Raw genomic sequence first — 24,064 nt, forward strand, 5'->3', positions numbered from 1 at the left:
TTAAAACCGTAAAGTTAAGTCAGGTCTTTACTTTGCGTACCGTACTTCATGTTACTGTAACCTCAGCTCTCGACTAATGTCGGTGTTGAAGTAGCTGGTAGCGGACAGTTGTTTTTACAGCCCCCAGCAGCCTAATTGTATCGATGCTAACCATACAGAGGATGATGCTAACGCTATGTGCTAACGGTATCAAGCCGTCTAGATAGCCGACATTAGCAGTTGTTTGAACACTACCGCTATTCAACATGTCTGCGGAGCCCAGGACAAGCTGGATACTGACGGGCACGACGGCTGCTTTAGTCACCGCTCTCTATGTGCCCCGTGTGCAGAGGACGGTCCCCGGTGGAGACTCAGGTTGGTGCTAGCCAGCTAGCTCGTGCTCCTCTGGTCACGTGGCTTTGTTGTGTTGCCAGCCAGCCAATCGCGTGGCGCGTTGTTGTAACGACAGCTGCTGCAGCTAAACGGGTGCTGTCCGTGGTGCTGCAGGTACAAAGCCACACTTTTGCCAATATGAGAATCAAAGGGCTTGCCTTCAAAACAACATACATAAACACACTAATACATTGATTTTGAAATACACATATGATTGAAACGTGAGACATATTAGAAAGCTCTCAACATCATTAGCTAATAACTTAAGATTCAAAAACATACCAGCATTGTTTTCTCAATCTACTAAATGCTATTAAATGAATGTTGAAGGCAGAATTCAATGAAGAGTAAATACATTTGAGATAATGCCTGCTGTGCAAACATTAAAGAAAAATAAGTGTATTCTTGATGAATTGTCTGCCCTGGTGGGGCAACTGAGTTTATATATTCAATTATAAAGATGAGTTTTTAAAGAGTCTTAAAATGTAGATAACGCTTTTAGAAGGAATTCAGTGTTACTTTTGAATGAAAGGTTGTGAGGGGACGGTGTCTTTGAAATCTAAAAATGTTTTAATCATGCTCTGATGTCAGGATAAACAGAGTTCATGCCTTGATAATTATCACAATATTAACTTTGACCATTTAACCCACACCTAATATCAGTCTCCCGCACTGAAATCAAACATGTGTCTTTCACAGTCAAAATGTTGTTCCTTTTACATATTTGCAAAAACTATTCTTTAAACAACTTCCCCGCAAGCAGAAAACAATAGTAGAGCATTATTTGTAATGACAAAGTATTGTTGACAGCCCTTGACGTATAAACAACGTGTTTCCATTTGTTTCCATTTGATATCATGTGTGTGTGCATACATTTCATTTGCTCTCGTCCGTAACCAGCCTTAACGGTGGTCCCACATGTATTTCACTCAGTACCGTCCTGTGTTGTAGGCCAACACATTCTACAACATTCTTGTAATGCAGTTTATGAAGGACCGCCTCGCACAATTACAAACAGTGTTTAGAAGTGATAGCAAGGTTACAAACTTGTAAATGTGGACTTGAGGGCATGAAGGCTGTGCTTGTTAGGTTTGCGCTGCTCTGGCATACAAGCCGCTGTGGAGGGGAATGCTCATTCCGCAGAATGAAAGCGTGTGAAAAGCTCGGCCAGATATGAGCGAGGAGAGAGCAGGCAATTGGAGCGCGGAGTAGCCCTGCTGGTTGTGCTGCCGCCTTGCAAACGGGGCCTTTGAAAAAACGGCCAGCCCCTTCTCCACAGTGTTTAGGGACCATGCAGGATGCCCGCTCTGATAGTGCCAGCTGAACACCCTTCTGAATTCTCCAGGTCTCCGTCTCTGTGTCCTAATCTCTTTAGGTGTGATGTGCCCTGGAGAGGCTTGAGCAGCAGCCCCGAGGGTACGCTGTTGTCTAGGAATGTGGAGTGTGGAAATGATGGGGATTATGGGAAGACTGGTGTGGGTGCCCATGCTCCACTATCACAAAGACTCTTGGCACCCATGCCGCTACCCCGTCGAGTCAATATTTTCCCGTTTCAGTATTGGGGCTGCAGAACTGCATCTCTGTGGCACCGAGATGGATGTTTTGGCTCAGTGTTAGTTTGAGTTTTCCCTGTGTTGAATGGCGTAAAAGTGTGCCACGACTGAGGGGAAAATAAGTGAAATGAGAAACTGATGAGGGATGAGAAAAGTGCGATGTAAAATGATGGCGGGTAGCTCGCTGGCGGCTCATGCCAGGTGAAATGGAGCTGGGAAAACATTTAAGCTGTGCAGGTGCAGGAGTTCTGACTTCATGGTCCATTAGAGTGATAAGAGTCGGGGCTCCTCGTGTGGCAGAAATGTAGGCATAATAATTCACTGTATCGGCAAGGCTGCAAAATACGTGAAGCAGCCAATGCCGTCTGAAACTCAGCCGTTCTGTTCTGTAAGGGTTGGTGCTGCATCAGGGCTCGCGTCTTCGCTCTTCACATGTTTATTTTGAACGCTTCTACTCTGTTGCTGTTTGTAATGTTTGGTTAAAAACTCATTAAAAACACTTTTACCTTTTTAATGCAACTATGTATTCATTTACTCTGCGTCTTATTCGCAGCTTGTATGCTGGGAATAGACTGACTATATCCCAGCAGTGCTGATGTGGGAAACAAGGCCACTGCTTAATTGGCTGTACTGGATGGAGGAGATGATGAGTACCCATCTCGTACCAGTAGAGGGAGCTGTCCTGAACCCAAACAATTATCAATGTCATTTAATCTGAACCAAATTTCAATTTCCATGAGTGGGAGATGCAAACATTGGGTGAGAAATCAGTATAATTTGAAACGCTCCGGGTGTATTCTGGCACAAATGGGTTTGTGCCCAGATACATTAAAGCTTCCTCAAATAGCTTTTAGGGGTTTTCTTTTCACTTTGTGCCGCGCCTCACACAGAGCTTGTCAAAAAATTGTGCAACCGGCTCTTATTTTTTTTTTACAGCTTACCTCATTCTGTGACTGTCACCAACGTTGCCTTTCTGTTTGTGCCCGACGGACTAAAGGAGACAGTGAGGCATTGGGAGTGTGGGAGCGAGAGAGAGCGGCACATAGAGCAGCAGAAGAAAGAGGAAGGGAAAGGACCCTGATGCATGGGGAGGATGGGACTGGAAGCATTATTTTCACATCAGCATATGTGTGTCTTTGTGTGACAGAGCATTGGCGAGGGAGTCTAATGGTTTGTGTGTGTGTGTGTGTGTGTGTGTGTGTGTGTGTGTGTGTGCTGGAGAGGCGGGGAGGGAGGCATCAGGGGAGAAGCGAGAGATGAAGAGAATGAGCGTGCCGCTTAGGAAATGTCACACTGGGAAGATTTGTAGGTTTTGATCCTGGCAAATTAATGCAAAACCCCAGTGCAAGTATTTGATTTGGGAAAACTTTGGGAGCAGACTTGTCTGTTAATAATAATTATTGGGTTTACATTAATTTCCTCCCCTATTCTCTTCCACAGGAGAGCTGATCACCACTGCCTGTGAGCTGGGGGTAAGTATTAGCTGTATTGTTTAATCAATTCACTCATTAACTCTTATACGCATTAAGGAAGTTTAATTAAGCATGGGCAGAAAGCAGATTAATTTACTTTCAGTCCACAGGTTTTCCCCTTCTTTTCTATACACTTATTTTACTAAGTTGCATGTAGAGAATGCTATAATTTGCAACCCGTTTTTCAAATCCAATTAAAGTCAATGGTAAGGCGATGGCTTTTGTAGGCTTTGCCTTATGTACGGTATAAGGCTTATTATATCCACCCCTCTTTTTTGTGTGTGTGTGTAAGCCGCGAAGAATGAACTAAATCGGGTTAACAGTTATAATAAGTTTTATTATTTAATAAAGTTTATTACGCTGCTGTGATCCTTTTAGGGAGGCTGTGTCGGTGTCACTATGCCAGTAATCCTGCCGTTAGTGCTGCAGTCCGTGTGGCCTGCCTGTCTGCCTTTCAGGCCTCCCCAGGGCCTCGCAGTTCGTCCCCGGGCCCCAGGCTGCTGCCCCCCCCCCCCCCTACTGATCCCGAGAGCTCCAGAGTTCTGCTTCCCCATGCTCCCCGTGGCCTCCGTCCCCCAGCTGTGCTTTCGCTGCATGTCTGTCCATCCCTGTTGGCCACACAGTCCCTCCTCTTAACTGATGTTACCTACCTGTCTGACACCAACACGTAGTTCACCAAGCTGTCTGCTATCCTTATTTCTATCTTTCATTCTGTACACGAGTTATTCTCTTTTGCCCACCTGACTTCTTCTGACCTACATGCCCATCCCTCTGATTTGGGTGAAGTTGTTTCTATGTTTGAATGCCGCCATGGAGCCTTTCGCTTTGTCTGAGGTGACCAGGGAGGCGGTAGCGCTCTCACCTTTCAGCTCTTTTTTTTTCTCATTTGAAGAGCTGCCCCCTTCTCCCTGCCTGCATGGCTCGTGTTATCAGTGCCAGGGAATGAGTCTGTGTTTAATGACTGAGCCCTTATCTGGGTGGAGGAGACTTAGCGGCTAATTGCTGTGATTGCCGAGATCCCCCAGGCGAGAATGACTGCGGCTTGGAGGTGGTTTTGGGGGGCTGGGGCTGGCGAGCACCACGTGCTGTGCCGCGGGCTCCAGGGAGCTGCACTGTCCTTGGGAAGAAGGCCAGAGAAAGAGAAGTGAGAAGATGTAGAAAGAGAGGGAGACAAGGGCTCTGGTGTCATAGCAGGCCGTTTGTTGTCAGGCCTTAAGGGATGTGTCTTGCTTTTCTATGACTGCAGCTCTACAGCACACACCACTACTGGCATCTACCGAGGGCAGAAGTTAACGCATCCTTACTGCTTCACCTCCTATGTTGTCATTCTGGCTTTTGTATCCTTCCTTTTTCTCCAGTTCTTTTCATTCCTCCCATATCTTTTCAGAATAAGGTACAACATCTGCACTTTTGCCATCTTAGCCTGTTATCCACACAAGTGCATCTTAAGTGAGGCATTATACCTCGCTGTGACTGTATCTCTCATGGCATCGTGGGATTTAAATCTCATACTTTGTCGTTTTGTTCTTAGGTGGCCCATCCTCCAGGATACCCCGTCTTTACCCTACTTGCTCGCCTGGCTATGTGTCTTCTGCCCTCACTCTCTCCAGCCCACAGTGTCAACCTGATGAGTAGCCTGCTGGGGGCTGCAGCTTGTGGTACCCTCTGCATTACAGTCTGCAGGTAGGCACGTAAAATATACATTTCCAATGTCATTTCCCACAATTTGTTGTCGTATTTGTGTTATTCCTCTGCTTTTTTAAATCAATGTGCGTCAGTAAAAACACTGCCCCGACAGGCCATTTTAAGTGGTCCTGACTCTCTCTCTCATAATTGGCATCTACACAAGCTGTGATGTCACAAGCTTGTGTGTGTATGTCTCAAATTTAGATTTTGGGGAAAGCACGGAGAAGCTTTCACCCCTTCAGCAGAGGAATCTGGCAGCAGGCGTCTAGCGACAAACTCTGCACATGCGTCGATCTGTACAGCAAAAGTCAAACATCCAACGGAAGTTGCAATGAAAAGAAGACATTTCTTGAGTGGAGGGGGGGGGGGGGTCTTCAAACATTCCCTCACTGGCGTTCTGCATCTTGATGCTGTCTGGAACAGAGCGTGGTATTTTTGGGTCCTGACGGCGTCGCCCCTGATCCTCTGTTCAGTATTCAGGAGCAGAGCCCAGCCGCACTCCTCCCTCCCACCACCCTGCCCTGCCTGTTTACCCATCAGCCACCCATTGTGAGCGTGCGTGTGTGTGTATGTATATCGCAATTATCGTGCCCTCCAACCCCCACCCCGGCGTCCCTGTTCTACTGCCTCCCCCCCCCCCTCCCAATGCCCAGCATGCTCCCAATCCTGACATGGCACGATTTCTTATCTCCCCCTTCTTGCCTCCTGGATCCCTAACTCTGCTCCTCCCTCTCTCCTCTCTTCAACCACCTCTCCCCTTGCTCAGTCATGAGCACAGTTTACGGTCTCTGCATTGCCATCTATCTACCACCCTGCAGCTTCGCCTGCTGCTGACCCTGTCATGTAAGGAGTATTTTACCCCTTCCCTCTTTGTGTGTGTGTGTGTGTTTATCTCCCATGGTTTGGCTGGACTACCTTACATCACCCTTTTGCTGATCTTAGTCATTTTCCACATCGCATTGTTGGTGGCAGCTTAGTGTCAACATTTTTCCTTTTTGTCACCGTTTATGCATACTGGGGCATTTCCAAGCATGTCATATACTTGTAATTTACTCTTCCAGAATAGGAATTGTTGAATGTGATGTAATTGTGTCCTGCTGTACATCTTGGCAGGCTGTGAGGACCCAGTTGTGGTGGTTGGGGGGGGGGGGGAGCAGGTGAAAATGGAGCTCAGCACTGGGCCTACACTTCCTGTGTGCTTGGCCAGTGTTTGCTAGGGGGCAGGTGGTCCGGAGTAGGTCAGGGTTCAGGGTCAGCCCTGCTGCACTAGGGCAGGGCTCCCCAGGGGACTGGCCCGAAGCCCAGACTGCATCAGTCTTTTCATCTTTGAGAAGCAGTAAGACGAGGGCCTTACTGCTTCTCAGAGGTGAATCAAAACTTGCCAGCTTCAACCGCTCTTCCGAGGACAGTACAGGAACATAACGAAGAGTGGACGGCAAGAAAGGGAAGGAACACGGTGCTTCTTTTGGGCTTTTTGCCTTTGTATCTGTACTGCCCCCCCCTTAGTCTTAATACATTTGATGAGTTACCAGTCAATTGGTGGATTGGACTCTGTTCTTGGCCAGACGTTTACAGATAGTTCTTTTGAGGCCAGAAAATATCCATGCAGTCTGGGTGATATTTGGCTCACAGAGTGCATGTTAACTGCAGCCCTGTTTGTAATCTCCGGGGATTTAGATCCAATTTTGGATTGTGGTCAAGTAAAAAGTCATTATGAGGACCTCCAACCCCACCCACTACTCAAAAAAGGGATGATGGGTAGTGAGGACTTCAGCCAGAGTACACAGTCACACCGTGTAAGCTCTTAAGTATGAACGCATAATCTAAGCTTTCAATTTGAAAAATAAGCATAAAAGGTTTTAGTCATTATCTGCTCAGGGCCTAGTTTGGGATGAGCTTGTGGCTGTGGATCAGCTGGCAGACTCTGCCTGGTGAGGGGTTACTGGAGAGGGCAAAAGATGAAGAGGGCGAAAGAGTGGGGTTTCCGGATGGTCAAGACCTCCCTCTCGGTTCTGGCACAGAGGGCATTGGGTGCTTTGACCTTACCCAGACGACTGGCATAGATTCCATGCCACATCCCTGCTGGGATCCTCTGGCCAGGCCTGTCCCTCAGATGAAATGCCAAAAACTGACTAGTTGACACCCGTTCGTACCTTCTCTGTCCTCGCAGTGATGCCTGTTTGCTGTCTTTTCCCGACACAATTAAGTTCTGATCTATATTTTGTTGTTTTTGTCCCTATGAGGCCCGCATAAACTTATTTTTAGGTTTGCCTCAGCTGAGAAGTAGACCCCCCCCCCCCCCCCCCCCCCCCCGCAAACAAATCATTGCTTTGTGTGATTATTTTCAGATGGCAAAATGTATTGAAGTTAATACGGGTACTTGAAGGCAGTTCTCTCAAATAGTAAATTGTAAGACCTTGAAATTCATCTGGAGCATACCCAACATGGCAAGCCTTTGATGTATCAATTTAAATTAGTCGGCCAGATTGCCGTGTTTAATGTGGGGGAATGTAAGTTGATAGGCTTGGAAGCCACTTCTCTCTCTCTTGCATAAGTTTAAATGTAGCACTTAGCCTCCCTTTGATTTGTCAATTACAGTTCTCTTGGCTTGATCATATGGTTTGATGGCCAAATTGCATGTCTTGTTATGTTTTCACACCATGGCCTGACAAGCCTTTGAGGATGGCGGACGTAACGATAATTACTATCGATTGCACTCGGGAGGTTCACAGAAAGACACATTTTTGCCTGAGGAATGCTAAAAGGCCTCAGCCGTGAGTCTCTGGAGGAATGCGCCCTTCGTAGCGGGATAATCCGGACAGCTCGGTATTTGGTGCTCTCTCGTTTCACAGTTTATCTGCTAAAGCTGCTCTGAATCTCTGCTACCTGAGAAGAATCTCTCTCCATTCCCGAGCTTATCCTGAGAAACCCGGAGCAGACACGTTGGCGCGCCGACAGCCATCGGGAGCTGCAAAACAGCCTCGCGACGCTCAGTCATCAGCACTTTTTGGTTGATCACGCGATTACATAACGGGGGGCTGTCGAAGCGCACCAAATGTACCTGGTCTCCCCTTTCCCTGGCGGCTCTCGAAAACAAAATGCACACCTGCGAGAGGCTCCCCCACCAAGAGCTGGCCCATGTGGCACAGCTGATACCTTAGTGGACCCGGGGGCGGGCGTGGTGCCATCCCCAGCTCCTTATAAGGACCTTCACCATATGGTCCCGGTGGCGCCGTCCCTCCTCGCTCAGGTGGGTTGTTTTTCCACAGGGGTGGGGTTGCATGTAACTTGTCGGGGTCATGTCGGGAGCAATGTGTGTGGGGAGCGTTGTTTCGCAGCCATTTGCCCAGTTTTGTTTTGTTCTCGGAAACGGCTGAGTTTCTGTCGGGTAACGTTCTCACCTCTCCCTGCAGGTGGCGAAGCTGCCCCTCCCTCTCACATCCGCTGCGGTCCGATTTTAAAATCTTCGTCCCAAGTGGAAATAGAGAATACACCCATTGCTGTTTTCTCCTGAAAATGCAGAAGAGAATTTTACTTTTGTCTATTTAAAAAGGCCCAAATCTGTGAACCTTTTTGTTCCATTTCTGCTGTATCTCATCCGTCATATTGTAGTCCAACAGACCTCCTTTACTCCCCCCATCCTCAGCATGACCAATGGTTCCCCCAGGACTCATCCTCTAATACAGTTAAACAGATGTCTAATGAAGATGTTATTTCCTCATTACTGGTTATGGGATGGGGATGGAAAGGAGGAGGAGGGAGGAGGGCTAGATAGACAGCAGAATACAGTACCAGTTTAATATTCCTTTCGCCCGTGGGCTCGAGATTGTGTCTGCCTCGGACGTCAATATTACATTCCTCACCCACCACAGGCAGTCTTAATAAGGCACCAGGCACGGAGACGGATCAGACTCGGCAATTACAATTCACCCAGAATTAGTTAATGGAATCTATACAGCAACATTTATGTATCACTGGTGTGTGCCTAATGACTCTGTTGGAAAAAGCAGCAATAAAAATGGCATTCAGTGAATTGCATAAACACAGGGTTTTTGTAAATTGTTTTTTTTTCCCCTCTTCCTGTAATTTTTTTGTGTGTTGGGTGGAGATTAAGATGGCATTCTGGAAGAAATTGTCATGTCAGTGGCTGCATTGTTTGAGCAGAATTGTGGTGATTAATTTTACACGCACTTGGAGCACTGGAGCTCTCCCCTGGAGGAGGGGTGTCTGAGACGCCGGGACCCTTATTTCCCCTCCTCTCTGTTCGAGCAGACAGCCTCTTCTTCGCACAGCGGATGAGGCAGGACAGACAGGGAAGTGGCTGCTTTGGTGACTTGCTGAATATTAGGCTGTGGCATCACAGATTCAAATATACTGTTTTATAAGTCAGTTATAAACTAGAATCAGGGCTGGGCAATACCTAAAGAGGGATATAATATGTATTATGTTTTCCTCAGTATTAATAATGTATTATTTTGGTGATGGTTCTTTAGGAAGATTATTTCAAACCGAATTATTTTGAAAAATGAAAACAACATGATGCAAACGAGTAGAAGCATTCATTGGGTATGTCACACAGATAGAACTATAACAAGTTCAAAATATTATGTAATGAAGCATAATACATCTATAAAACGATGGCTTTTTTAATGGATGAAATCAAGATCATTATATTGGTAAGAAACCATTTTTTGAAATAGGTATCATGATATGGCAAATTCATGCAAAACTACATATTAGTCACGGCAATTAATTGTTACACTCTCATGCTCTTCACACACAACGCATTAATAACGTATCATTTTGTAAGTCTTTACAATAAGCTTTAAATCATTAAAGGGGCACTCCAGTAATTTATTGTCGCACTTCTAGAGATGAATTAGAATAAAGAAGCAGCAAAGGCCGAGATATTTTGACTTTTAGTGGCAGCTAGACGTCAAGCCACCAAAACAGACGTCGCACATCTGTTTTCACAGGCTGCTAAAATAAAAACACAAAAGGATCATATTGCTACAATCCCACTGAAAGACGTTATTGCGCAGCCCGAACCCATACGTTGACCGACTTTCTGGTATTTTATTTAGCATTTGGTTTTGTGACGCATATACATAAAGTATTATTTAAAAGCTTACATTTCTATATCAATTGCTGCTTGGCTTTGAAATGTCAAAGCAGTGCACCAGACACTTACTGTCACATAACAGCTACTAAGTACCCTGCCTGGTGTCCTTGCCAGAGGAGAGCCCTGGGGTGTCAGCGAGGGCCAGCTGGAAACCTCTGTCTCAAGCCCGAGCAGGCCACCTCCTCTCTCGGGCTCTCTACCCTCTTCAGGAATGTGTGATTCTTTTCCAGCGCCGCTTCCCCCCCAAACCACCACTCGGTTAGCGAAACAGTGCGGCGCTGATCCGCGATGGCACAGCTGTGGTATTGTCTGTTCCCCAGGGTGGTGTGTGACAGTGCCTCCATTGGCCAGCTCCATTGTGAAAGCCTCTATAGTGCAGAGTGCTGGTGTAGGCTTTTTGTGTGCTGTTATTTAGCACAGACGACTGGCGCTGGCACGACTCTGGCCCGTACTGTAGAACCGAGGGGTGAATGAGGCAGGTCCCATTTTGACACTTCAAAGTGATTGTGCTGAGCTTTTGTTGTGTCCTTGAAGGGAGCATTGCTTACCAGAGCCCGTTTTATCATTGTCATTCATTAGTTTTCTATTTACCTTTGATCTTTCTGTTTGAACCCGTTTTCAGAAATTGTTTTGTATTAAATATTTTCCATTTCTTTTTCCATTTCACCATTTTCATTCCTTATGTATGATTTTTAGCCACAAAAATTTTTTCTTTTCTAACAACTCACGTTATTACCAAGTTTGTGCTTCATTCCAGGCCTTATGCATGCTATTTGTCATTGGGTTAATTACCCAAGTGATGACACTGACACTTTTTGGCAGGGCGGATCAGTTCAGGGTAGAATGGTCTCGTTGTGTCAGCCATGTTATTCTTCTGCCACGTCTCAACCAGGCCATTGTCACTGAGCCACAACATTTCAGCACAGCAGCATCCTGCACCGCATTGAGTGGTGATAACGGCGAACACGGCCACACTGGTGTCAGAATGTGTCCTGCTTTATCTGCGCGCCCTGGGAGCAGCCTGGAAAAATGAGCTGCGGAGAGGCTGAGAGGCTGACTGGGACCCAGGTGGTCCCGCGCAGACAGACAGGTCATTTACAGCCTGCACTCTACACACATCACTGGGCTCTTACACACTGACAGGCTCTAACAGAGAGATTTGTCAGCCACTTGGGGAGAATAAAGAAGTTGAAGAACAGGAATGTGTATGTGTGCATGTTTGTGTGTGTCTCTGAAGATGTGACGAGTGCTTCCTGACTGTCAGACGAAGGCTTCGGAGGCAGGGACATGCTCGGTGTAATAACCTCCATCCCCACGACTTTTGCGCACCCAGTGCCGCCCCAAAAATCAGCCCCCCTGCTAGGTGTAAGGGAGCGATGGGTTAATTGTCATGCAGGGAGGTAAAATTATGGGTGCGGGGGGTCTCTGCACCTCAACAAAAGTCCCCATCTGCCCCATCCCTCTTCATCCTTCCTTCAAGTTCCAACTAATTCCTGGAGCGGTGCAGGGAGAAAGACGCTGCTATCTCTTATTAAGACCCACTCCTAGACGCCCAATCAACACAGTCCACCCCCGCTTTAAGTGCACACACACACACACACACACACACATATATACATATTCATTCACCAAGCTCGCCTTACAGTGAACACAGAGGAAAAATAGCGGAGGGAAGGAGAGTGAAAACCCAAGAAAAAAGGGGAAGTAGTCAGCAAGCAAGAGTCTTTTTTCCACCCTGCTCTCGCTCTCCCTCTCCTCTTTTTTCCTGATTTACCGCGCTTTCCTCAGAAAGCTCCATTGTTCCCCTAGCCTAAGTCTCATCAGGCCTTTTGTGGCTGACTATCACAGCGGCAGGCAGAGAGCTGGAAATGTATAAATGGTATCATGCCTTGTGATTAATGGCGGTGCTTATGAGTCAGGTCTGATAACGGGCCTGCTCTCTACTCAATTTCAGATACCGTTAATGGAATCTGTCTTCTGCGATTGTAATGTGAGAGCGCCTAATTTGCTATGGAGCTTGAAGCTGTCACCGGCAAGGGATTGTGGGGTCATAAGGGACCTGGCAGCCGTTTGGCCTGCAGCTTGTATCTGCGGTGCTGAATAGAGCAGCTCTCTGCCTGTCAGTTAGCTGATAGGCTGATGAGGACTCTAAGCCACTCCACACAATGGCGGAAAGGGCCATACTGCCTGACTTCCCTAATTGTCGAGCCTGCTCATATTTCAGAGCCAGCATGCCGGGGACTGGGCTGCTTTTTTTTTTTTTCTCCTTTCTCTTTTTTCCCCTCTCTCTTCTTGAACTTTTTTCTTCCCTTTTCTATATTTCATCCTTTATCCCGCACACTGTCTCACCCCTTTAACGCACACTTCTCTGCACTATTTTCTCTTTTCTCCCCATCATTTGTCGCCTCTCTCTCTCTCTCTCCCTCTCTCTCCCCCTCTGTCTCTCATTTTAGTAAGTGGTGGGTCTTAGCGTATGACAGATTATCCCAAGTTTGCTTCAATTACCGCAAAGGAGATGGAGACAGTACAGGAGAGGAGGAAGGGGAAACTTTTGTGCACACATTATATTTAAGAAGCTGAGGATAAAGTACTATCTCTACCACGGTGGTTTCTGCGCCAGTCTGCTCGAGATCAGCTGCTGGGGAGGGAGTTCTCATGATATGTGAATGGCCCAATTCACTGGGTGTTTTTCAAGGTCTTGTCCGAGAAGCAAACTTGAGTCAAGGGAAGATTATAATGGGTCCCCAAATTAGTCTGGGGGAAGTGGTGGCTTTTGTTACGGTAAAAGTAAAAAAAATTGTATAAAGCTGCTGACTTTTGTTGTTTTGCCTTTTGTGTCAGAAAAGTGTGACTTGGATCAAATAAAATACAAAAAAAAATCACTTGAAGTTCTGTAGCCTTTAAAAGTGACAAAGAACAAGTAAGGCTTGGATTGGTCTATTTGAACATTGGGCTGTCTGATTACTCAGTTTGCATTGAACCACTTACTGTATGTGGTATTAAATATATGTGGTTTGTTGTTTTATAATTATGAAGGCGTCTCCTCTCTCTCTGTCAGGTTGGCGGGCCCCGGCCCCGGAGCCGTGCTGGCTGGAGGGCTCTTCGCTGTGTCCAGGCTGAGCTGGCAGTGGTCCATGGTGGCAGAGGTCTTCACCCTCAACAACCTTTTTGTTGGTCTGCTCTTCTTCTCGACTGCCAGCTTCCACTGTGCTGAAAACGCCACTCAGAGGCAGAAGGTAACTCTTCCACCCACTTTGTGGACCCGTCTTTGAGTTTCCTCTGATCGCTCTTTAGATGCCTCCTTAAGATGACGTCAAATTGAACTCACAGTGCTGTACTCCAATGCTTGACCTTGTCAGATTGCACACTGGGGGGCGCTATGCTGTGGCTTGGGGCTCTGTAACCAGCACACCCTGGTGCTGTATGTACTGCTCATCATTCCCTGGGTGCTTCACCGACTTTACTCTCTCAGGGTAAGTTCTTTTTATACAAGCTCACTGAGAACAGAGTCTAAATGGGTGTTTAAGAAACCTAAAGACGTAGTTTTCCCCGTCTTGTTGCCATCCCATCTATAGTGTAGGCACTTGCCATACTCTATACTAAATATGAAGTGGTGGAAAATGAAAATCTGAATTTCTTGGGATGCTGCTTTTTTGAATGTGGGTCAGTTTTACATTTAATTTTGGAGAATATAAGAACATTGAGAACATTTCTCTCCAAACAACATCAACAGGAGCTGACTTTGCGTGGCCTCGTGTCTCTGGGAGCGTGTTTCTTCGCTGGCTTTCTGCCGTACGTCTACCTGCCCATCTCCTCCTACCTCAACACAGCCCGCTGGAGCTGGGGGGATCAGACCACGCTGTCAGGCCTGCTAACTCACCTGCTGAGGGCCGAGTATGGCACCTTCAGTCTGGTACGTGCAGCCTGCCCTGCTATAATAAAACACACTATAGATTTTTTTTATTATGTGCTATTAGTTCGTACATGTACTCTTGTCACATTTCACCGCGTATACCAATTGTTTTCATTGTATTCTTTTTTTTGTTTGTTTGCAGGCAAAGACGGAGAGCTCGGTAAACCTGACCTCAATGCTGAAGTGAGTCTGCTTTGCCCTTTTTCAGTTTTGTGTCCTTTTTTCCTTAATTGTAGACACATTGTAAATACTAAACGCAACTATTCATCACATATTTTAAATTGAATTGAATTGGTAAACTCGAGAGGGACTTGATATAAAAAAAAAAAAACTATTACATCATCACATACAGTCGAACACAGTATAGTGTAGCAAAATTCAGCCTGTGCATTTAACCCACCCTAAGTATTAGGAGCCAAGGGCTGCACAGTGAGGGCACACGTGGAACTACAGGCTGAGGACCCAACCGCTCTTTGTGCTGGGTTTGGTGTTTCACCACAGACAGAATCATTCCTGCAGCCCATCTCTCTCTCTCCCCCTCTCTTCTCCCCAGCAGCTTTTGTTCTTTCCCATTCCACTCTCTCCCATCAAAGCAGAACTGAACCTGCTTAGAGGGCCAAATCGCTGTGTTCTGTTTCTCCAGCAGTTTGAAATGATCACTCAGCTCTGGTGTTTAAGCGTGACAAGCTGTGATGACAGACACTGCAATAGAGCTGGAGAAATTGTATTTTTCCACTCCAGCAACCCCCCCCCACCTCCTCCACCCGATTCCCTCCCCTGCTCCATGCTTCCACCACCACAGCAGTCATCCCACTCCTGGTATCTTTTTCCAGCTGACGGGATGTGGGTGCATGTGCGTCTTAAGACCCCCCACTACCAGCCCCCCCACCCCCCTTCTCTGCCAGGCACCCACCCCTTCCCATCACCCCTGCTGCTTGATGGACAAGCACACCTTCAAGATGGGGAAGAGAGGCGAACATGACAGGCATGTCGCACTGGAGACGTAAACCCACTGGAGAAGCTGACACACACACACACCCACAAACACACGCTGGTGAGCACATTCACACATAGTGTACATTGGGAGATATAGAGACTCAATAAGCTGTCAAATAGAGATGGGTATTAAGGAAGAGGCAGGAAACTATCTCCCTGCTCTGAGCAAGCGCTCTGTGACTGACAGGCACTGTGAGGAGAGGATGGGGCAGCGGGGGGGTGGATGACACAATCATTCCTATCTGTCAATCCGATTGGATGAAGGAGCAAACAGTCCAAGGAGTTTGTTTTGACAGGGGATGGAGGGCATTTGATAATTAGTGTCCTTGAGTTCAGTAGCAGCGAGGGTAATTGAGCTTGTCTTTGGTGTCCGTCATATACTGTAAGTCATATGTGTGTTTGTGTGTGTGTGTGTGTGTGTGCAGGGCCCAGTTGGACCACTGCCTGGAAGACCTTTCAATTCCTGCTCTGGTGCTGGCAGGAATAGGCCTCCTCCTCTCCTCATGGGACAGGTAGGATGAGTGAGACGCCGGCATACAAAACACCAAACTCTGTCAGACGCATCCCAGCAGCCACTTCAACCAAAATCTAATCCCCTGCAGTAAAAGACGGGGAACAAAACTACTGACAAAATGCTGATCTTAGAAAAGGAGAACACAAAAAGCCACTGAGGCACCTAACTGTCAAGATGTCGCAACGCTCCACATTCAAATCAAGAGAGGTTGATGTGTATTTTGGATTTTCAAAGACATGTTTGTGTGCGCAAGTAAATCGCTGCCTGTATTTATCTGTATGTGGCAGTGTGATCCAGTAATTCATTACAGCAGCGCCTTTTCTGGGGTCTGTGGGGTGGAGCTGATAAAGCCTAGCGAAGCCCTGGGCTCTCTAGTGCACCGGCCACCCCCCGCTTCCCCCTCTCCTGGGGCGCACTTTGATAAACTTGGCTGCATACACACACACACACACACACAGATGAAAAAGAGCAAGGTCATTTCATAGGATGCCAAAAGGAAGCCATGCAAATGCTAATTTACCTAATGTTGAACTATGGAGTGTGGAAGAACATCAGAACATTTTATTACAAAAAGATTTTTTTTGTGTGTTACTAACCGCGCATTATGTGAAGCATAAAATAAAAACACGGTCTTGGCGGTATGTGTTAGTGGCCCGTGGAACGCATCAGATCAATTCATTGGTAGGAAAATCAAAAGTTACTTTCTCTGGCTTGAAGGTGTCTCTTTCAGTTCAGATGATGATTTGTTATTGCCACAAGGCCAACGCGTTCTTCTTTTTGTGCATAAGTACATTTTACAGCCGTACTGTAATGAGTTTGTGATTCAGCGGGTTGGCACCAGCTCATTATGACTCAGTCTGCATTAGAAAATCAATCATGCACCTCTTAGCGGGCTGGAGTATACATTTGCTCTCAGGCTTGTGATCTCCATCCCCGCATTAATGTTTTCATGGACTTATTCAAAACAAGTATATTTTTTACAGAGTAAACAGACTATAATATGTTAGGCTAGATATGTGGAAATGTCAGTCTAAGACTATACAGAACAAAATTCATGAAGTGATAATGAAAATGAGAATAATAATGTCTACGCTGAACTAGTGACCTTTCTTATCTTAGGGCGTGCTGCTCAGTGTCCTGGCTGTTTGCTGCCATGCTGGTGGTCTACTCACTGTTCTTTGCTTGGAGAGCCAACCTGGACATCAGCAGACCGCTACTGCTTGGAGTGGTGAGCTATAAGACTTCAATTCCGTTTTACATCCTTTCTAAGTCGAGGTGTTTCTATTGTTTTCATTTACCAGAAGTGGGCTAAAATGAGTGCTTATACATTGAGTTACAATTCAATGTTCAATATATGAGAGAGAGCTATGTACAGTAGACGCTACACACATTTAGAAATGCAAGCACCGAAACAGAAGTATATATTGATCCTGAAATGGGACCATTAGTAAACCCAGGACTGGACTGAGAATAAAAAACCAACTACAAAAACACTGCAGGAAACACTGGTGCATGTCTGTATTCACATGTACGCTCACTTCCTGCAGGTAGAGCGTTTCTGGCTCCAGAGTGATGCTGCAGTGTGTGTGCTGGCAGGCCTCGGCTTGAGCCGGACACACACTGAGCTGGAGAGGAGGCTGGGCTGTGGGGGGTTGTGGAAGACCACAGGCTGGGTCCTCACCGTGGCTCTGCTGGCACATATGGTGCACACCAATCACAGGTGAGCATGGCACTCAGTCGCAGTAACTAACTTCCTGTTGGGTGTGAACAACAGAAAACGTCTTCACCAACTTGCGACACGTCGATTTTGGCTTATCTTCCCACTGTGATCCCCTGATTCAGATATTACTGCAAATTACAGATCTGCGGTTAGCCTAGCCTGTTAGCCTGTGGCTTATTATTAAACTGCCAATTCAAATAAGAAGACAAAATGAACACAATTCATTAAAACACAGGTTAACCTTATGTTAGCTGGCTATTTAATAGTTACTTTCAGAACCTGTAATAGGGACAAGAAAGTTAAATTACCGGAAGGTTTTGCTGACATGACGAATAACATTCTATCCCTTTGCTTATCAGTTAACAATTAGGTAACCCTAGCTGCCGATCCTTCAATTAGCTAATCTCCAATGGCGGATACTAATACTAGTTAGATAACTTTGTCCTATGGTGCTATAAATTAGTTTGAATTGACGGTCTAATATAAGCAACAGGCTAACACGTCTCAGCCATGTGCATCACTTTTTAGTGTCCCTGGAAACAGTTCCTGTTGTATGTGAGTTTCTTGCAATGCTTCATTTTGTTTCCTCATTTGCTTGTGTTGTGTCTATTTGCAGTGCGTTGAGCTCTCAGGCCCACCATACTGTTTGATCTCGGGTTGTTTCATTTCAAATCAAATGCAGCCAAAAAAACAACTGCCCTTAAAAGACCATTTTCTGTTCGGGCTAAGACTTAAGACACAGGACACAGGACAGTTTTGTACAACAGGAAGTGTTGTGATCAGTGAACTTGACAAGAAATACACACAAAATGCTCACACATAACTTTAGCTGCATTGCATTGTACTTCTTCATGATGTTAGTGATTTCGAGCTCTACTAGTGTGTCAAGATGCTCTTGTTGTAGAGTTTTGCTTGGTTGTCCTGCATGTATCTATGGAATCAGTTTTACTTTACACTGTCCTTGTTGCAATAACTACACTAGAGCCAAATGTGTCCTAAGTTTCTTTTAAATACTTCTGATGAGTGAAGTTAAAGTGAAATAAAAACTCTCCTTCTCATTCTAGTTCCTTCTGAAATCCCCATGCATAAGTTTTCCCTGAGTCAACCTGATTTGTTTCTCCTCTGAGCTTCATACCGCAGGTCTGAACTCCACATGTCAGGTTTTTTCTCTGCTCACCCCATGGTAGGGGCTAAAGAGAGGCACGGTTAGCACATAGATTCCACTCACAGAGCTCAGTCTGAGATGTTAGCTGTCCGAGAAGGCAGATTACACCAGCGTAGTGCTGGGGAGTGCCAGACAGCCATCACTGAGCGGCTTTGATCAAGCGGAGAGCATGGCCTGTGCTGTCAGACCCATCACACCTGTCTCCCCACGATTAGATAGGCAGCCAGAACACTGTGCAGAGGGGAAGGGGCGGGGGCACTGACAACTTACCCTCAGAGCACCTTGAAAGCGTACCTACAAACACCCACATACACACAGTTGTACACATATCGCACACTTCTAAACGGGTAAAGGATGCACTCGACACGATTTTTAAATTCAAGTAAACACATCTTGTGTTTTGGTGATGTTATACAGTATGATGGTGTGTGTGCTGATAATCCTAAGGGAGTGCGACCAGAGCAGAAACAGCGTGGTCGAGAGGTTCGGCAGGGAGCTTCTGGCCTCCGTCCCGACAGACTCAATCATCCTGACGAGAGGAGATCTGCCCGGAAACTCGCTGCGCTACTTGTACTACTGCCAGGGTGTGCGGCCCGATGTACGTCTGGTCGACCAGGAGGTCAGAGCTGTGATTTCTCCTCTTGTCTTTGTTGAAATGTTCTCATGGGCGTTTTGATATTTGATACAAATCTAAAGTAAGAATTTAGTGCTAATAAGAATAGTAAAATAAAATCAACTCAAGTAGTTCAGTTTGTATTACAAACGTAGCAAAAAAAACAAGAATACTTACAGGCCAGCCAGTAGTTAAACATTATTGCATTGTGTTGAAATTCAAGGTTCTTGACAAAATTGCTTCAGTCTCTTTTGGTTGTCAAGTAAGAAAGATAGAATTCAGATAAGGATGATTTCTGTACATAACAAAAATAAAATTAAAGGGAGATTTGTTTGGCAAACTATACCTTGGCTGTATCATAACTGTTTAAAATTCATACAAAAATCAAATAAATTACAGCCAGACGTCAGGAAGTCTTTTGCAGGCTTTTTGAGTTTAGTATGTAGTCATTAGTACATCATACGTTCGTATATCTCTTCAGCATCGCAATCATAAAGGGCTTTAGTGAAAACACGAGCCTCCAACTTTAGACGCTTAAGTAAGAAAAACCCCTTTGATAACTTCAAACGTGGAGTAAAAGCCACTGAAATAGTCAATACGCCCTTTTCTTTAAATGAATTGTACACTGCTAATCATAGCCATACAAAGAATTGAACAGAGTTGGTGGTACTCTTTCTTCACTCTAGATGATGACGTATGCTTGGTATGTGGCCAAGCTGGCGCAACACCACCCTGGGGTGCACTTTCCTGGCCGCTGGTTGGACCCAGTCCACCCCGAGAAGAGAGACACCTTCAATCTGGAGCAGTTTCTGTCCCACAACACACAGTGAGTCACCGAGTCACCGGGAGAGAGAGCCGAGAGAGAACTAAAGGGTGGTCTGAACAGATAAATAGAAGAGTGTAAAATGGAGAGAGAGTGAATTGGGAGTGCAACAATGGCCCAAATGAACAAGTGGGTGATCTAATGAGGTAGAGATCAGTGGGATGAGTGCGGGGAGAAGATAAATCCGTAGAACTGTTGAGGCCATAAAAAGGAGTTTGATGAACTACAGAAGTCGATTAATCTACTTGATTTGGTTAAACAGTCTCTGGTGGACTCATTGCTGCTCCCTGCTCTCATCACTCACTCCTGGAGACCTGTTAATACCAAGCCCACCAGGGGGCAGTGTTTGCCAGGCCAACATGCCAGTCTCTCAGTGGGGGCAACGCTGACCTGTTGGATTAACCCTCAAGGTCCGAGTCTCTGGTGACTGGAGGGACGCTAGAAAGTGTTGAGATGCGAGGAAAGGTTTGTCTACATGGTGTTTCTCTGTCTCGCCGTCAGTTACCTGGGGAAAGAAAGGGTGTTTACATGGATAATAAAAGAGGGAGTGAGAAAACCTCTTACCGATGTTTTCCTGCAGGAGAGATGTGTTTGCCTGCATTGGGCTACCTGAAGGAGACCCAAGCTGGGAGCATAGTTTCTCCCGTTGGCCCCTGGGTGTGTGTGACTACTTGGTGCCAGTTCAGAGGCAGTTTCACCCTGAAAGGTGGGCCCATCGAACTCGCAACATCTACAACTGGAGTGAGCCACACAACAGGTGCGTACACAAATATACACGATCGTTAACCTCTCCCCACAGGGAAGGGTTTAACCCCTAATCAGAGTTTTCTCTTTTTCAGTCTCTTAAGCCTCTTAAGTAGCTTTAAGGTTGCAAAAAAAAAAATTGCACTATTCTACACTGTTGGACAATAATATAGGGACCTTGTATCAACCTGTTCCTCCTCTCCATTGAAGCTATATGATAACACTGAGTGAAATATTCAAACCCAAAAGTCCATGTTTTTTTACAGCAGCATCAAGTGGAAATATTCTCCGTCCTCTGAAGTTCTGCCTGACATATTTATCTCTGAAAACTTTGGGATCTCGACTCTACTTTCTGTCGGTTTGAACACTGTTTAGCTCCACAGTATGAGCTCGTAAAGACTGGCCCAGTAGCAAGTCAATTGGTTTAACAGGATGTCATTTCCAGGAAATACTAGAAGAATCCTTATGCATATTGTTTAAACAACTCACGATTTTTCAATGACACTAGAAATATTCCCTCAGAAAGGTAATAAACTGATGAGTCCTCACCGTGTAGTTCATCGCCCCCTCGTCTCTCTGTGGTCTCCTCAATCAGCCTTCCAAAGACTCCACAGAGCTTGCCTCAGTGAGGTTGTCCTCTGTTCTCCATGCTGTGATCCAGGCCTTTGTCAATTCAACCAGAGCAAGACATTAGGCCCTCAGCATTCTGAAATGAGACTGGAGATGAAAAATAATGAGTTTCTCATTGCATTTTGTCAATAACTGTGTCAAAAGTGGAATTAGTCAAAGCTCCATATTCTGTTGCTGTTGCCAGCAGCCCTTCATTCACTCAGATATCCACGACTGAATACTGTGACATTATTTCCCGCACCCTCACGACAAGCGTGTCCGCCGATGCCCACAAGCCAAATATTAGCTCGGGAACCCCGCTAAAATATTCTTTTGAAGAAGAGGTCAAGTGTTTACAGTCAACAAAGTGAAAAAGGGGAGACGTGGTTTTTACTCCACGTCTAATGTTGCTCGCTGGTATTGTTGCTCAGTCATTTAATGTTTATGCAGCAAAGATTGATATTTAGTGTATCAAAACCGGCACAGTCGAGTGGAACAATATATTCACATAAATAATCATTTCGTGTTAGTGGAACTGTGCACAAGCCAGAAGCTGTTTACATATTTTTAAAAAAAAAATACATTTTCTTTTCACGTGCGAGCAGTTTCCATCCCGCGTCCTGGGAGTGTGTCGCTAATGAGGAGATGTGGCAAGCCAGGTACAGTCAACTTTTTGACATTGGTTTCATCTTTTAAAGAGTTTGTATACTTTAGTGTGCAGATAAAAAAAGCTGCGTCACGATGCATACTAGCCCGCTAGAGACATCTCCATAAACCAGTCTGGTGTGGTAGAGCATCTACATGTACATTCTATTTGGTGGCGGCATCTACATAAATCACTCCATTGGAGTGGTGCGTCTGTGAGTGTGGATCTGCATGGCTCATCCATCCAGCACTTAGCCCTGAGCCTGCGTGCTTTTGTTTCAGGATGAAGACGGCTTTCTTTCTGTTTGACCTGGCAGAAAGGATGCAGGGAGAGGGGAAAGCTCGCCTGTTTGAGCTGTCTTACACCGTGAGTCTGACCTCGGCAAACACGCAACAGCACTCTCCTTTACCAGAACGGGGCAGATTTAAGTGCCACGCGAGGCAAAGTATAACGTATTCCGGGGCTTTTTTGTTTTGTGATGTAACATCTGTTGTCTGTGTGTTTGTGTGTTTGCTGGGCAGCTGTATAAGGAGATTGTGGAGGCCCACTCGGACTACCCTCCAAACTGGGACAAGAACTTGGCTCTGGCCTGCGAGAGGCTGCTACGATCGGGTCACCGGGGCTACAGTCCAGACAGCCTGCTGACCTGCAGCACCAAGCACTTTAGTCTCTACTTGGAGAAGGAACCCACAGATCCCCAGGCACCTGCCATACTCTCTGCCATTACTGACCTGCTCAAAGAGCGGGACGAGCTCCGCCAGAGCTGGAGGCAAACCCCGTAACAAGACCCAGAGAGACCGACATAGAGCTGGCCCACAGAGTGTGCCACGAGCCCAGCTGATGTGCAAGGCCCTGGGGGACGAAGTCTTGAGCCAATGTACCTTTCCTCATGGTTTGAAGGTGGTGCTCCAGAAGGCTGGAATGATGTTTAGTTAAAGTTTTGGCTCAATGGACTTGGCCAAATCTGACTTATGAGTTGGGAGTTGGAGTGAATGGTGATGCAGACGTACTGGGACTTAGATATCAAGCAGAACTCTGCACAAAGGACAGACAGCTACCACTCAGCAATGCTTCATTTGATCAACGTTTACAGTTGACCGGGGACAGAGCTTGACTTCAGGAAGCCTCGACTGACACCAATCAAACTGTGCACGCTCCCCTTAAAAATCACCCCTTCCATTGCTTTATCGTTATATATCTCGTTCTTTTTTTCTGTCCTCTTCTGCTCTCACAGCTTTTAACGTGCTGATTATGTTTTGCCTCAGCCACTGCTCTACTTCTCTTTTTCTCACATTAGGACGGCAAGGCCGAGATTGAGGGAAAACCAATTTGGGGGCAGAAATGGGGGATTAGAGCGACTGTTTAATCTAGGACAGACTTGTGCTGTACCACACAGACCTCACTCCGCATAACCAGCACTACCTACCCACCCACCCACCCCTCTATCCTCACATCAATCTATCTTAGATGGTCCTTTAAATGTTTAAAAACTAATGGATTCGATGGGTGTTTTTTTGTCCTCTCTTGCGTCCTAACGTGAGGGCTGTAATCCCTCGTGGATTTATGTGAAATGTGAAATGTCACAATGCCAGGGACCCTTTTAGAGGTGCATTTCTGTGTGAATGTGTGTTGATTTGTGTTTGCAAGTTGTTGTGTGTGAACACGCTTAAATCTCCACCCAAGCCTTTTCCCTGCCGGAACTGCATATAAACATAGTCAATAAACTGATCGGCACACTGAAAGGCAAATTACTTTGTTCATCATACAAGCGCAAAATCATGCAAACTCTAGGGACACACGCAAGACCATCAGCCCCCCCAACTCATGAGACTTTTAGCCCTGTGAAGGTTGTTGGAGGAACAATGTAGCATGGAAACGCAGCGAGTGGACCAGAGTCACATGTCTTTGGAGCGTGTTCAGGGTCCAAGACCTCAGTTACACACTGTGTTTGTAAATGCTGGGGCTGAACCTTTCGGCCGTGAAATGTGTTGCACAGAGGTGAAACCAGTCCATTGCTATAAGGTTCATCAAACACTGCCGGAGGAGCCGGCTGTTTGAAACACCACTAGAAGGCGAAGGACAGTGTAAAGTACACGTGTAGTTTCCTCAGAATGTA

General features: G+C 46.1%; 1 protein-coding gene across 1 annotated transcript; it reads left to right on the forward strand.

The window, feature by feature from the left end:
- On the forward strand, positions 1-24,064 carry tmem260 (transmembrane protein 260). The gene is made up of 16 exons (XM_079175146.1): positions 1-354; positions 3,366-3,397; positions 4,929-5,080; positions 13,264-13,441; positions 13,565-13,678; positions 13,939-14,118; positions 14,261-14,301; positions 15,540-15,626; positions 16,748-16,856; positions 17,176-17,348; positions 18,961-19,132; positions 19,813-19,952; positions 20,530-20,706; positions 21,908-21,961; positions 22,230-22,314; positions 22,470-24,064. Exons 1-16 carry the CDS (start codon positions 246-248, stop codon positions 22,728-22,730), a joined length of 2,064 nt encoding a protein of 687 aa, XP_079031272.1. The 5' UTR covers positions 1-245; the 3' UTR covers positions 22,731-24,064.

Source organism: Pholis gunnellus, assembly GCF_910591455.1.
Source record: "Pholis gunnellus genome assembly, chromosome: 15".
NCBI classification, from domain to species: Eukaryota; Metazoa; Chordata; class Actinopteri; order Perciformes; family Pholidae; genus Pholis; species Pholis gunnellus.